The sequence below is a fragment of the Leuresthes tenuis genome, unplaced genomic scaffold, assembly GCF_036924035.1.
Source record: "Leuresthes tenuis unplaced genomic scaffold, fLeuTen1.0.hap1 SCAF_5, whole genome shotgun sequence".
NCBI lineage: Eukaryota > Metazoa > Chordata > Actinopteri > Atheriniformes > Atherinopsidae > Leuresthes > Leuresthes tenuis.
The window spans coordinates 17,984,937-18,000,064 of record NW_027325359.1 but is presented as its reverse complement, the minus strand read 5'-3'; the positions used below and the strand labels follow the sequence as shown (position 1 = coordinate 18,000,064).

Genomic DNA, 15,128 nt, shown 5'->3' with positions numbered 1-15,128 from the left:
AAGAGAGGAAGTGACGTAGTCCCTCACTCACTCCATCTTTTATCCTGCATTCTTCTCGTGTACAGAGCAACACGCCGGATCGCTCGCCCGCTGCTCACACTGGGCAGCCTCTTGTGGAAAAGCAATTCGAGTCGGACACCAAACTAAAAGCAGAAACCCCAAGACTGCAGAAACTTGGCGCTGCTCCGTTGCTTGTTTTTATTGCGAACAAGCCGGCTGAAGGATTTCCATTCTCGGTCCAGGCCGATTGATGAGCCGGATTTTCTTCTTCTTCAATTTTCCGCCATTCCCCGCCCAATCGAACCGAGTCTCCCGGTCCATCCTGGTGGGGAGGCGCCTTTAGGGAATGTCTTTTAGTTTGCTTCCAGAGGGCTTAGTCAGCGCTTTGTGGGTTAAGATAGTTATTTTTCTTTGTTATTTTGGCGTTATGAAGTTATAGCTTCAAAGTTTTGTTGGATTTCACTTGTTGTCGATAAATCGTAGTTGAGTGTCAGATAGTTGTCTGACTTTGATTTGAGGGCTGGGATGGGAAAAGCTTTTTCTCCCAGGACAGGACTCGATGAGACAGGCATGTCAGAACCAACGTTGCTCATTCGTCTGCAGGTGTCCTTTACCTGTTTGTAGAGCCATCCTCGGACCACCACGGGGACATTGGGATTCCTCTTGATGGATTGCTCCCGCTTCCCGAAGCTGTGAACTCTGCCACTTGATCGGGAGGCCTGCAATACAAACAAAGAAGAGCAGAGGGCTTCCATGTGATACAAGAAAAACAAAGGGTTCGCATCAACGACAGCTAGGATTTCTTCTCTTAAAATGATTGCATTTCAATTTAATGGGTGAATTACACGCGTTTTTAAATCAAATCAAATTTATTTGTATAGCACATTTCATGTACAAAACAATTCAAAGTGCTTTACATAAAATAAAAGCTGCCTGGAGCAGAAGAAGCATTAAAAAATACGTAAAAGAATATAAATAGAAGGAAATAAAATAATTCAAATGAATAAAAACAAGCAACAATCTGGATAAGTTAAAAGATACAATGCAGATTTCATGCATAGACACATGAGAAAAGAAATGTTTTTAACCTGGATTTAAAAATGTCAACTTTTGGTGACAGTTTAATCTCCACTGGCAGTTTGTTCCGCTTGTTTGCAGCATAACAGCTAAATGCTGCTTCTCCATGTTTAGTCTGAGCTCTGGACTGGACCAGCTGACCGGAGTCCTTGGATCTAAGAGCTCTGCTGGGTTTATATTCTCTGAACATATCACACATGTACTTTAGGCCAAAACCGTTCTGGGATTTGCAAACCATCAGTAGGCTTTTAAAATCTATTCAGTGGCTGACTGGAAGCCAGTGTAAAGATTTTAAAACTGGTGTGAGGTGTTCAGATCTCTTAGTCCTGGTTAAAATTATAGCAGCAGCGTTCTGGATGAGCTGCAGATGTTTAATGCTCAGTTTGGGAAGTCCAGTTAAAAAACTATTACAGTAATCGAGTCTACTGGAGATGAATGCATGGATGAGTTTCTCCTGGTCTTTTTGGGAGAGAAAACCTTTTATTCTGCTGATGTTTCTGAGTTGGTAAAAAGCTGCCTTGGTGACAGCTTTGATGTGGCTGCTGAAAGTCAGATCTGAGTCTATCAACACTCCAAGGCTACCAACTTGGTCAGTGATTGTAAGGGCCCGAGTCTCAAGATATTTACCAATGCTGACTCTCTTCTCTTTGCTACCAAACAGAATTATCTCAGTTCTGTCTTCATTTAATTGTGGAAAATTCTCTCTCATTCATCTCATCTCTCACTTTACAGCTACTGTGTAGTTTACTCAAAACAGTGTGGCAAGTTGTTGCACTTAAACATTGATCGACTGCCAAGTTCAACTAGTTTAGTTTATTAATCATGACAACAACACAGGCAATCAGGTATATTTTCATTAAAATTACATGATGTCAGATCAGTGGTTCACTCTTTAATGCCCCCACTAAGAAAGAAGCTCATTGTATGTTTGTTTTCTTGAGATTTGAGAGATAACCAAGGCGGATTTTCTTTCACAAATCTTCATAGGATACAGAATAAAGTTCGAAATCTATTTTCTATGAAACGGTGGAGCACAACATTAAAGGGTTAAAAAGGCTGAGATGAAAAGTGAGACATTCTCTGGGCCACGGAGTCGTATATTTGAAAATAGGCCGCCTGTGCCTCGTCAGACCATTCAATCTTACTCATAACAGCACCGAACAGACCCACACACATCATTATCTTTCTTTCCTTTTTTTTTTTAAGGTACCTCTTTTTCTGCCCCAGTAGTTACCTAATTACAGCCATTATTTGAGCACAGACAATTTTCCACCTGATCACTGTGACAGTGACAGCTAACGTTGCCATAGCATTTGTCAGACATTGACGAAGAATCTGTAGATTGGCAGACGGGAGGTAGCCTGCGACCCGCAGGTCAGTGGTTTGATTGCCAGACACACCTGTTTGGAAAGCCTGAGCACTGAACCTGAACAGCTCTCATCAAAGGCAGTGAGTCGGCATACTTCACTATCAGCAGGAACAGACTGTGGTGGTGTGAATGCGAGCTTTGTATGCTAGAGGCCCAGCATCGACGGTTAAGCCAACGCTTTCTGCATAAGAAAGATGTGAACTGATGGCAGAAAAAAGGGCAGAATTTCGGTCCCCTAAACAGCGAGTGTATGGTAAAATGTCATGAGAATCTTTGCTCTTTCAATTTACCCCCAAGAATCATCACTAACTTTGAAAGTTTAGCTTTCAAGCCAAGACACTAATCCCCCTGACTGACTTCTACTCATTAGTAACAGCCTCGTTTGTGCCGGGTCATGGGCGGCCCGTCCCAGGTCACACATTGCATCTGCATCATTAATTATAGGCGGGAATTTTTTCCTCGTTACAAGATTCAACTCAATTTTGATTTACAAAACAAACAAAAAAAGTCTACTGTGTGCGAAGAGAGATTTTAGATTTAAAAAAGTTATATCAACTGATTACAATCCCAATGCAGCTTAAATAAATTAGTAGGCTTCGGAGTGTATGTGCTGCTTCAATTATAAGAAGTTTTCAATAGTTTAGCTCCACAAATAGCTCCTTGGTGTGCAGGACTGATTTCCATCCGTGGGAATGATGTACCTGACTTTCATTTTGCAAAGCTTGAATATCACATTATTCATATCAAGCTCCTTCTTACCCCGAACACTGGAGAGTCCAAAGTATACCCAGATGCTTGCTTTCATAAAAGATGGGATAAGTTGTCATTTGTTGCTGCTCATTAATAATTAAACTATCAATTCTGAGAGCTAACCTGGAAGAAAGCCCAGTCCATGAAATCCCAACCTAAAAATGCAAGCACAGAACCGGGCGCTCCAGGACACCCCAGGACACCCACAGTTCTTTATTCACACCCCGACTGAACGGAGCTCTTCTGGTCACATGACAAGGAGGTGTGTGGGAAGTCAACTTTGCCAAATGCTCAAAATGTGTCCAAAAATATATTTTCCAAAGTTGTGAATCAATTCTGAAGCTTAGGAAATAACGATCAAGATTCTTAGCTGAAGTGATTTTCTTCTCCATAGCCTGTAATAAAGGACGCACTGACGTCAGCAGAGGCAACTGCTGCTTCCGCTGCGCCTTAAATTCTGTCCATGTGCCGATTGTTAAAAGGAGATGTAAGTCTAGGATGGAGATGAAATGAAGCATGTCATTCAGGCGTGCTTCCAAAAAAATAATAAAAAAAATCAAATCAATTATTTCACTGGATTAACAACTCATTATTTCACATTGCTGGTAAACAAAGAAAAATCAAGCATGAAAACAGTGTAGCAGGCGGGCTTATCGGTGTGGCTGCTGTGAAACTATGTCTCCGATTGCCTTCAGACATTTGTTCGGTTAATACAGGAGGAAAATGCATTCCATTCCATTCCAGCAAACATACAGTACACTGTGCATAGATTCACGTAATCTCATGACACCACATCTTCTGTTCTAATTCTAAATATGTATTTTATCCTGATTCACAGAAGAATGACTATTCCCTTGGCAGTGCATGCAAACAAATAAGCATAACATCTCACAGGCACAAACATCCCATCAAGAGCCCGTCACCCAGCCCCCCCCCTCCCTCCGAATGATATAATGAAACATTTGATGTGATGGGGCTGCATGTGTGTGTGTACGTCTGGCAGCAGCACAGGGAGGATTCCGCAGCTGGAAAACATCTAATTAGAGTGAGGCTGGTTGGCCAAGCACGATGAAAATAAATGGAGCAACTCCAATACTGTCACTTTGGAGTCCCTTATCTGTAAATATACAATATGCGTGCGTCTGTGCATGCTGAATATGTGTGGCTGTGTCCACAAACATGCATGTGTGTCTCCAATGCAGCGGTCTATTTTTAGGCCGAGGGTAATTTTGCGGAACGAGCCGCGGTCCCTGCTGCACAGTAGCACTATTGTCCTGTAGGTGAGTGACTGAGAGTCAAACCAGCCACTTATTATGTGAGTGGCACACAATTAGACGACCTAAAAGCCATCAGAGTGCAGCCTGAGACCCGAAGGCTGCCCGTTCAAACCCCCCGACAGACCAGAATTATCTGGGCGGTTGCAGTAATTAAGCAAAAGCAATGCTTTTCCCCTCACTTTACAAATCTGTTTGGGACGCACTTACATTAGCAGACACCTAATCTCGGTCTGTATAAGTGAATCTGATCAGGGGTTTAGGGCAGTTCCCAGGAGTGAGTCTGGGTTCCTTTAATTGCTAAAGTGACTGGCCAGCTAAAGGATTGAGTGATTAACAAGTTGATTTCAAAACTTATCTTTGAACCTTCTTTTTTGGGAGACTCTCACAGATAGTTTTACTATCAGCCGTACCAAAAACAATCAACGGTGAAAGCAGCTGCAGTCCTGCACATTTCTCTTTATACGATGAATTAAACATTTGACCAGCTGGTGATGCTCCGTGAAAAGTCTAAAGCTCATGTAAGTCATTTGAATTCATCCTTTGGGCACCACGGATTTCTGGGCTTTTGACTATGGCTGAAAAAAAGAATAAATTAAATGTTAGGTATTGTTAACTGTTAAGTAAATGTTAGTCTAAGCAGAGATCTCCCTCTCCCCAGCCAGATGTAATCCAGATTTATAATCTCTCCTGCAAATCCAAGCTGCACCTAGTGCCTGCTGGAGGTCTCTGTGAGATGAAGTCAACGGGACCTCATCCTCATCATTTGCATCAAGTAAAGATCCTGAAACGACCGATCTGAAAACCCTCCATCCCTTTGAAATTCCATCCATAGAGGTTATGACCAGAATCTATGTCAAAGGGCAGCCCTGGCACGGTCCAACATGCAGTGAAAGCAAGTCTGATTTACTGCCAGTAATGGAAACTCTGTCCGGCGGTACAGGGCTGGAATGGCCTGTAACAAAAGGCCCATACTCCACACTTCCAAAGCACCACAGAATCTGTCCCTGACCAACACGCGAGGTTGCTCTGGCGTGTCAACCAAGACGACCCAACAACATCCAAGAGATTGAGGAACAAGTTTTAACCAGCCTTGCAGCCTTGCCACCGCAAACGTGTTTTCAGTGCTTCAGTGACCTCATTCCCACTGATAAAGGAGTGCCCCCCCCCAAACTCCCCCGCCTCTGCTACCATTATAGAATCTCATTTATTTGATTTTCTATTTACTTTTTCTCACAAAACACAACATTTGTCCCCAGTGAATAACGTGCAGGGTTTGCATGTGCATTTCAACAAATGAAAAATGAAGACTAAAGAAAAACAACGACCTGTAGACACAAGTCAGTTCATTCACCTCACCAGATATCTACTAAATAGCTTTTGATCATTTCCGACTCGTGCTCCTTGTGGGTCACCTGTGTCTGAGATGAATCTAACGGCGACCTCAGTGATCCTCACATCTCTTCGCCTTGGCCATCTACATGGAAAAAGGGATGAGTGGACCCTTCCTCCCCATGTGCAGCCTCCCTGCACTCCAACCCACTTCCCTGTGATGAAGCCGGCTCCTCGTCCGCTTACGCAGGAGGCGCTCTGCACACCGCCCTCCCCAAAGCGACATCAATGAAGGAGATAGTTTCACTGCTTTCAAAGCAGGGATGTCAAACTCCGGTCCTCAAGGGCCGTTGTCCTGCAGGTTTTAGATATTTCCCTGCTCCAACACACCTGATTGAGATCAATGCCTCATTAGCTGGTTTGTGCAGAATGTAACAATCTTTTGAAGAGATTCATTTAATCTGAATCAGGTGCGTCGAAGCAGGGAAACACCTAAAACCTGCAGGACAGCGGCCCTCGAGGACCGGAGTTTGACATCCCTGTTTTAAAGGAACAATAATGATAGCCCCTTTAAAAAAAAGGACCGTCAACATTCGTGTATCACAGAGAAAAGGATGTTTTTTCCAACATCTTGCAGTCCATGTTTCGACTAACAGCTGGATGTTGGCCAGCCCAAAATAGTTGTACCATTAGTTTGGCTTTAAATCAACTCAGTTCAAGAATTTCAAGCCTTTTAAGAGAAATTAAAAAGTGGAAATGAATATCTTACAAAGTAAAGATTTTGACATATGTACTTCTTAGCACAGTCCCTTAAAGTTGGTCTCCACCAGCTTTTCATTTGATAATTTAACCTTTTGAAACCGCAGCTCTCCAACATGAATCAAAGTGAATGTCAAGTGTTGGCCACTCTTTCTTTTTCCATTACTCTCCTAATGAACACAGGATCAATTCCGGCCCTTACCACTACAACGCTGAGGCTTACGATTTGTTTTGCGCCATGTGTTGTTTTTAACATTCAATGTAGCCGTTGAAGAGCCGACTTATTTTCAGACAGGAAGGCAGGGAAGTGATGAGCACAGAAAGGCACAATAATCCATCAAAATCAAACTGGGAAAAGCGGAAGCTGGTCAAGAACAGAACACTAAACAAGCATCCAGCAACACAGAAGACAAGTGCTTAAAAAAGGAATTGTGACAGATAACTAGCAGGGGGGAAAGGGGTGATTTGGTCTCCCTTTCACGCTCTGATGTTCTGTCAGAATGGATATAACTTATTTAAACTGTTGATTCATTTTATGATGGCTGCCGAAGGGAATACATATGACTCAGCTTTCCTCTGAGACGTAATTCTTTTTTTAAGACTTGCTCTTGTCAGATTGGGGCTTCTGTGCTATTTTGCTACTGTTGGATGGCAGGGGTGATGATCCAGAGCACCTGGGAGGGCTGCGGGCCAGGAAAACGTCGGGCGTGCACACTGAGGGGTGTCATGATGGATGCCCTGTCATCCCTGCGCCGCACTCGATGACACATGTTCAATCTTAGTCCCTCGGCACCTGTTGATGGGGCAGGATGAGATTTCATGCGAGTACGGAGCCGTGTACACGCATGGGTGTGAAGGAGTGGAAGGAAAAGTAAGGTATCGAGTGACGGGAACAAAAAGCAACAGGGGCGTCTTTCTGATGTAAAGATCTGATGGCCCAGAATATATATATATATACATATAATTAAATATTTTTAATGGTTGAATATCTGATGATGAATTTCTCTTTACTTCATAGAAATTTTGGCTCATTCCAAACAACAGCTGTTACTTCGAGTAAACTGCCGCTAGATTACAGCTAAAATCCTAATCATGATTATTTAAATCAGTGTCATGCTCGTGATTATCTATCAAAATCATTCAGAAACTTTCAAAACAACATTCATTTATTGGTCTTTTTTCCATTTAAATTCGACTTCCCAACATCGGATTTTCTTTAACTTTGAATAAGATTAAATAAAACTGCAAAGCACCAGAAAAACAAAAGAGGCGCCGAGGTGCGTTGGTGAGGCTGATGGGGGACACGCCGGCGGCCGTCCGTTAGGAGTGGTACAGAAAGGACGACGGAGTGTTTGTGATCATAAAGCGTGTCTTGCAAACTTGTGCAGGTGCAGACAGGAGGCCCAGGTCTACCTCTTCAGACCTGCACTAACCCTCTCCATCCCAGGGAATAAAGGTACAGTTTTATTTCTCCTAAGCAGCTTGTTAACACACTTTTTCCGTCTGTCGTGTTGACTCAAGCTGAACTAAAAGAATTAAAGTTTGGGCTTTAATGACCAAAGTGTCCCACGGTGAAAGGGCAAAAAACGGGAGCACTGATTTTTTTTTTATTAACCTTTATTTATACAGGTAAAATCTCATTGAGACCCAGGGTCTCATTTGCAAGAGAGACCTGTTTTAGGTAGGCAGCCGCAAAACACAAAGTTGCAGATTAACTGAAAGTACAAGAGACAAAACAAAACAGGAACATATGATGATTAGTAATAATAAAATTAAAGAAAAAGGGAACTAGTTAAGTACAGTACATGTGCAGACCCCCACTGACTGTCTCACCAGCCTTCCTACAAGTAATTTGAAGTCCTCTAGTGAAATAAAACTGGACAGCTTCAGCTTCTGTTGGAGCCTGTTCCGTGTTACAGGCGCAGCATAGGAGAACGCCTTTTTGCCAAGTTCAGTACGGACTGAGGGGATGGCAAATGTGATGCAATCCAAGGACCGGAGGCTATGGTCAGACTGTTTCCGTGTCAAGTATGTGGACAAATAGGAGGGGAGTAGTCCAATGATGGATTTGTAGATAAATAGATACCAGTGGGTGGTTCTGCGCATGGAAAGTGAAGACCAGTCAGTGAGAGAGTACAGAGTGCAGTGATGTGTAAGGGGTTTACAACCAGTTATGAATCTCAAAGATCCGTGATATGCAGCATCCAGTAGATGTAGGGAGTGAGCAGAGGCATTCATATAAACGACATCACCATAATCCAGGAGTGGCAAGAAAGTGGCTGCAACAATACGTTTTGTTGCATTAAAAGAAAAAACAGGCTCTATTTCTAAAGAAAAACCCCAGTTTTAATTTAAGTTTCTCCAGTAATTGGTCAATATGGCATTTAAAAGAAAGGCTATCGTCCAATGTTATGCCAAGGTATTTATAAGTGGCCACAGGCTCAATATGGGTACCCTGAGCAGACATAATACAGGGTAAAACAGCAGGCACCTTCTTTTTATTTGAAAAGAACAGAGACTTAGTTTTACCTGCATTTAGAACTAGCCTGAGATGAGACAATTGTGCCTGAATGGTGTCAAAAGCAGATATGAGATAGAACGCAGCACAATAATCGTTTAATATCAAAGGCCATAGTTGTGTATTTAATAAAAAAAAACATTTTATCACTTATGCATAAATAAAGTGAAACATGACCAAAGGTGACAGCTTCAGCTTACTAACAATCTGCATTTGCTAGCCTATACAGTGTTACTCGAGTTAACACCAAGTTTGCTTTAAACACAATAAAATAAGAACAAAATTACAACTCCCAGGTAATCAACAATCGAACAAAACTCACTGTAATAAATACTTGCAATAAATGCTGCTGTATCGTGGTTTTGAGGCCAAGAATGATTTTTGAGATGTTTGTGCACAGCAGGAAGCAATTTTCCTTTTGCAAAGAGTGCAGAGTTCTGTTTTATCACGTCTTTGTTTGAAAAATTCCCACACGCTGGCGGCCTCTTGCCCTAAAACTGTGCCGGAGAGTAGGAGCTCATATCTTATAGCTTTTCCCTGAACGTCTGTGGTTTAGAACAGCTTTACTCACCGTTATCATGCTCAGAAATCAGCCATATTCTAAAGCGTGTCCACCATTTTCAGCTGACTCTGATTCCCACATTTAAATGTTCTCTCTGATCAACGGCTGCAATGCTTTCACTATGAAGTTATATAATGTGTTTATCACAGAGTTAGCAGAGCCTCATGAACCGTTCAAGTCAGCGACTTTAGAAACAAGGAAGAGAAGGAAGAAAGTTGCACAGAAATATCTAAAAATGATGGGATTTGAAAAAGGACAAGAGTATTTTAAAGTTGCGAGCATCAGACGTGTTTTCCCACAAATAAGTAGTCTGACAGCAGGAAGCACACCTGTCAGCTTTGTCAACTTTAGATCATAAAGACCGTAGGAGGTAACCGGAGATCTCAGGCTGCCATCGGCTCATGAGGAAGTCTGCTGGGTTTAACACGTTAACGTCAATCAGCACATTAGTCAAGCTGATTTCATCCATCAAAACCATTTGTGTTAGCGAACAAGAGCATAGAGCTCAGTTCTTTGCTTGTTCCTGTTTGCTTTTTGCATTAAAAAAAAAAAAAAACTGTGTGGAGGCCAGCCAAGTACAGTACAAAACCTAACAAATAAACAAACAAGGCAGATCTCTCACAAATGAGAATTAAGGCACTAGACATGCTGTGAGAAAGGATTGGATTCAAAAAGTTACATAATGGAACATGACAAGGCCTCTCTGAGAACAAAAATGGCATTTTACAGCCTACGGTTTCAATCACAGAAAAATAAAGAAATAAAGAGATTTCCAACCACCAGAACAACCGTAAAACCAGAGAAGCTGACACGCAAACAGACATGCGCACTGACCTTGGAGGCAGAGGTTGTGTCCACAGTGGAGGAGGTGACGGCGGTGGAGGCCTCGCTGACGGTGGTGCTGGAGAGCAGCTCACCTGCAGGTTTGGACATCATGCGAGGACCCTGCGGTCTGCACACACACACAAAGGAAATGCAGTCAACACACTGCGCTGCCGTGGCCAGGAGAAGGCAGAGCGCAGCAACACCTCTCACGTGGTTCTAACATGGATTCCTGGGTGTTTAGAGTTTGCTTTTCTTTAAAAAAAGAAAAAAGGAGCGTACTTAGGCCTTTTATGTTGCACGATAAATTTGAAGGCGATGCTAAAATACACTTTTTTTTCTTTTCAATTACTTGGTAAAGTGGCAAAAATCATCTCCACTCAGCAGACCGTTTATCAAGGAGCTGCAGAATTACAGAGAGCGAGCCGGCGAGGCTGCGGCTCTTAGTTTGATTTGCTTGGCGACTCAAATGTATCTGTAGGGTTGGAAAAAAACTTAATTCATTGCAGTCTTCATAGCTGCATTTCAAACACTCAAGCAAAGCATGTGGAACACAGTGTGTGTGTGTGTTAAGCCTGAAACACCTAAAGACAGCACTTCCTGCATTTTTCGCTGTCCTTACAGCACATAACTTGGAGGACATTGATAGAAATTCTTCCATTTTCCTTGAGAAATTAAGATTCTTATATATCAAAGAGGCAGAAACATAAAGCTCATGAGTTGATCCACCAGAACAGTCTCATTAACATGCGGTCCTGATTTCAAGGTGCGTGATAACACAGCGATAGTGGAAAGAAGATTATGACTTGAATGAACTATACATAATCCCTGAGTCAGCTTTCTTGTCTCCCACCCACTGCCACTCTGACGTTTAATTTCCTAGATGGATCATACAAAATGACTGTATTATAATCTAATCTGTGGGATTACAGTGGATTATTTTTAACCTTCCAAGGAAAGTGATGCCTTTACTGCCACATGTTAAATCAGACACACAGAAATCTGATGAATAAAGCAGCCATGAGGAAGAACCAAACAACAGTTTGGATGCTGAGAGTAACACTAAATAATGTAGTGTTATAAATCCTGGTGCTCGAGCCTCTGAAGCATCCTGTGCAGCGGCCTCACGGCAGAAACAGAATCCAAGAAAAAAAAAAACAGATGCCAACGAGTCATAAATGCGATACTGACACTGATCTGTTTTTAATTCCTTCAGTTCAAGATCTCGATTTTCAGCCAAAGACTCCTTGTTCTCGGAGAGATGCTTACCAAACACACTGTTTTATTCACAAAGCTCAACTCACCTCAAACAGATCTGCTAACCTGCTGCAATATAAACAACAAAAAAAAAAGAAAATATTATCATAAAAAACTCTTTTTTTTTCTCTCTCTCCCTCCCATTTTACTGGCTATCGTTCTTTTCTAATCACAGTCATTTTCAACCGGATAAAATGGAGCACTCCCTTGAGCTTATGTTACTTATTTGAAAGCCAGCAGGGATACCAGTGCATCATAAACGTTATCCTCAGCAGCTACAGACTGTTGCTTGTGTCTGTTATTAAACAGTAACTTTTTTTCTTCCCCTCTCGTATGCTGAAATTCATTTGGAAACGCATCATTCACACCGTCTGACCAAGGGTCCCTCAAAACACGTCTGAATGTTCAATATTAATTCATTTTTTGAGCTGCTCGACTAATTTGAATTTCCCCCACTGGGGGAAGAATAAAATATTTTTCTATTCTATTTCTAACATCTTGCCCCTGACTACGACCACCACTCAAAGACACTGAATCAGAAAGACAGACACCAGAGTGTACTTACTTACTTACTTTTCTTTATTAAAATCACTTTTAATGAGCAAACGCCTGATCTGCGTTGCGTCAGAAATATGTGGACAGTGCAACGGATCACTGGATCAGCATATCCTCATTGCTTCGTGCTGATATTCATAGTCCCTGAGAAGCTGAGGCTCCACCCACCACCCCTCAGCAGTCATCTTTCTCCAGTGGGTTTGAATTCACACACGCAAGTTTTGCATCAGCCGCGAAGGACTACAAAGGCATCACATCTGTAACTTGTAGGTTTATTTGTTCAGCTGAAGAAAAAAAAAAAGGAAAAAAAAGACACACACACAAACAGCTGTCAACAAATCCTCTGTGCGTGACGCCAGCTCCCGTTCCTGCCGCCGTCTTTTTGCACAGAGACGGATTAAGGCTTCTGCTTGTTTGCTTTTTGCTGTCAACATGCGCGCGGCAGGCTGCGCATGTCCGTAAGTCTGTCTGATTAGTTTCAAAACGAGGAAAACAAAAAGCCATGTGACGCATCAGAGGTTTCAGGATGATTACCCACTGTTACATTTCTCCTCAGACTTCCTCAAATCTCCATTACCGCTTTATTTCTCTGCCCAGATCAGCCTGTCTGGGAGGCTCTACTCTCGCTAAAACTCTTTGGAAGAAAAAATGATGCTCTAATTATGTCTGACCTGAAAATATTTCGGGGACTATAACCAAATATTGGTCTGTGCGTCGGTTAATCTAATAAAAGGGATTTTCTCTTGAGGCAGCAGATTCTCTACGTTTCCAGCCTCGTTCTACATGTAACAGAGTCAATTATAAAGCAGTAATATGTAGATTTATAATTACACAAAATCTGTGTAAATAGTTATTACCTCACATGTCTGACCTCCTGAGTCAATATATGTGGAACGTTTGAGACTCAGTTTTTGTACCTCAACGTTCACTTTCGAGGGTCCTTCCTATATATGTGTCTCACACTTTTGCCTCTCCCCTTTTTGCTGTTGTACTCCTTGGGAGAGGGAAGCGACACTGTGGTAACAGAAATTTCAGAGTTTTAGCCTCTGTTAACTTGCTAGTGCGCTAAAATAGTTCTGTGTCATTTAATTTGTAGTTGCTCACAATTGACCGGAGGATTTTGTTGTTTTTTTACACCTTTCGTCAGGTATGTTTTCTGTGGTTTCATGTGTCGAATGCCCCTTTTTGCTGTTGTACTCCTTGGGAAAGTTGCTCACAATTGACCAGAGGATTTTGTTGTTTTCTACACCTTTCGTCAGAATAAAAGGAGAAAGATATCCTGGTCTGGGCCTGTTCATGTTCATAAAAACACAACGCAGACAACACTAGAACCTAACCGGTTCCATACAGACGCTGAGTGTAAGCCTTCTGAATGTCGTGAGGAAGGGTTAGAAAGAGAGATTTATCAAGCATTCTCAGTCTGCTGTCAAGTGAACTCCATCAAACTCTTAAAAGGTCAAAACCTTGAAAAAAATATATGAATAACTTTTCAAAAATGTCTGGGAAGGTCATTTTAGCTCCATTAAGAGTTAATGCTGGGCACACTTTAAGCGCTTCCAGGACAAAAAACATAACCACTGAGGGAGATCAACAGCGTCAACGTATTCGGTTCAGAGAAACTGTGAAGTTAGGGGAAAGCAGGACAGCACAACAGCATTGAACATATCATACAAACAGTTTTAGCACTGAAGACGTAAGCGTGTGCTTTACAGTGTAAGCTCAGTTAAATACAGTCATCCCACCAGCTGACATAAACTGATGGGCGACCTGCATTGTCCCATCACTGGTATATAAGAAATATCATAAATTTAAGCTGCATGTTGTCAGAAAACCACTAAAATATGGTAGCTCGCCTACTATGTAGGTTGATCTGCTTCCGTCAATGTATCAACACTGATTAAAACATACATTTTACAGGTTACTCATTAACCAGGTGGGGAGCCTCACCACAGCACACTTTCTGTGGTCAGACGCTGCACTTCCTTCCTTTTGTCACCTGACGTGAGCCATGCGATGCACTGCAGCAGACTGCTGCCGGTGTGTTTAGGCCTTCATATTTTATCCAATGAGAACACACAGTAGATTTTTAAAAATGCAATCCCAGTGCGGCAGCTTTGATTGAAGTGCCTCTACGAGAGGAAGCTGATTGCAGCGGCTGATGGGAGGAAATTGTATTTGCTTAATTTGCACACTTACTGTTCTCTCATAACTGTGACCTTTGAGCTTTGCACGGCCACACGAGCAAAGCCCAACATAGTGTGGTTTTTGCCATGTCACGCTGCATTAGGGGGGGTCACACACCTTTTGTGGGTTTTTAGGGTGTCAAATTTCAGATTAGAAATCAGCAGCAGCTTGAAGACTTAGCAGATCTGCCATAGGAAAAAGAAATCAGAATAAGGGGCCATCGACAAACCCAGTCGAACACATCAGGGGTAATGAATGAAACATGCAATATTTGAGCTTGAATTCCCCTGCACAGAGACCATGTAAACAATGACATGGGATCTATTGCTTTTCAAGTGGCGGTGCTCCATCTTGCTTGAAATATACATTGTGATAAAAGTTAATCATGACCGTGTTGCAGGGGAGCTGTATGCAAACCACGCACACGAAAGGACTCTGAATGAGCCACACACTGCATCCTGTCACATTACAACTGATGCAATGAAGGGGATAAACTGCGGGTGGTACTGACCTACTTTTGTGTTTTAGAAGCCCGACCTACACTGAAGAATAAAAGTCAGGATATTTCTAAGCCTGCTGATTCTCTTTTTACCTTTTTGATTTATCCGTTTGTTGTCCCTGAGCCCCCTGAGCCCCCCCCCATATCAATTTCCAACAATTAGTTTTAAC

The 15,128-nt window shown here is 42.2% G+C and overlaps 1 protein-coding gene across 7 annotated transcripts in view; it reads right to left on the bottom strand.

Moving 5' to 3' along the window:
* Positions 1-15,128, bottom strand: part of plekha7a (pleckstrin homology domain containing, family A member 7a) — a 126,890-nt gene that overhangs the window by 38,679 nt on the left and 73,083 nt on the right. For all 7 annotated transcript variants that reach the window (XM_072386367.1, XM_072386366.1, XM_072386370.1 and 4 more), the window contains 2 exons: positions 10,476-10,593; positions 615-719 (listed from right to left, as the gene is read on the bottom strand). In XM_072386367.1, the coding sequence (XP_072242468.1) occupies positions 615-719; positions 10,476-10,593 (223 nt within the window). The remainder of the gene's footprint in view (positions 1-614; positions 720-10,475; positions 10,594-15,128) is intronic.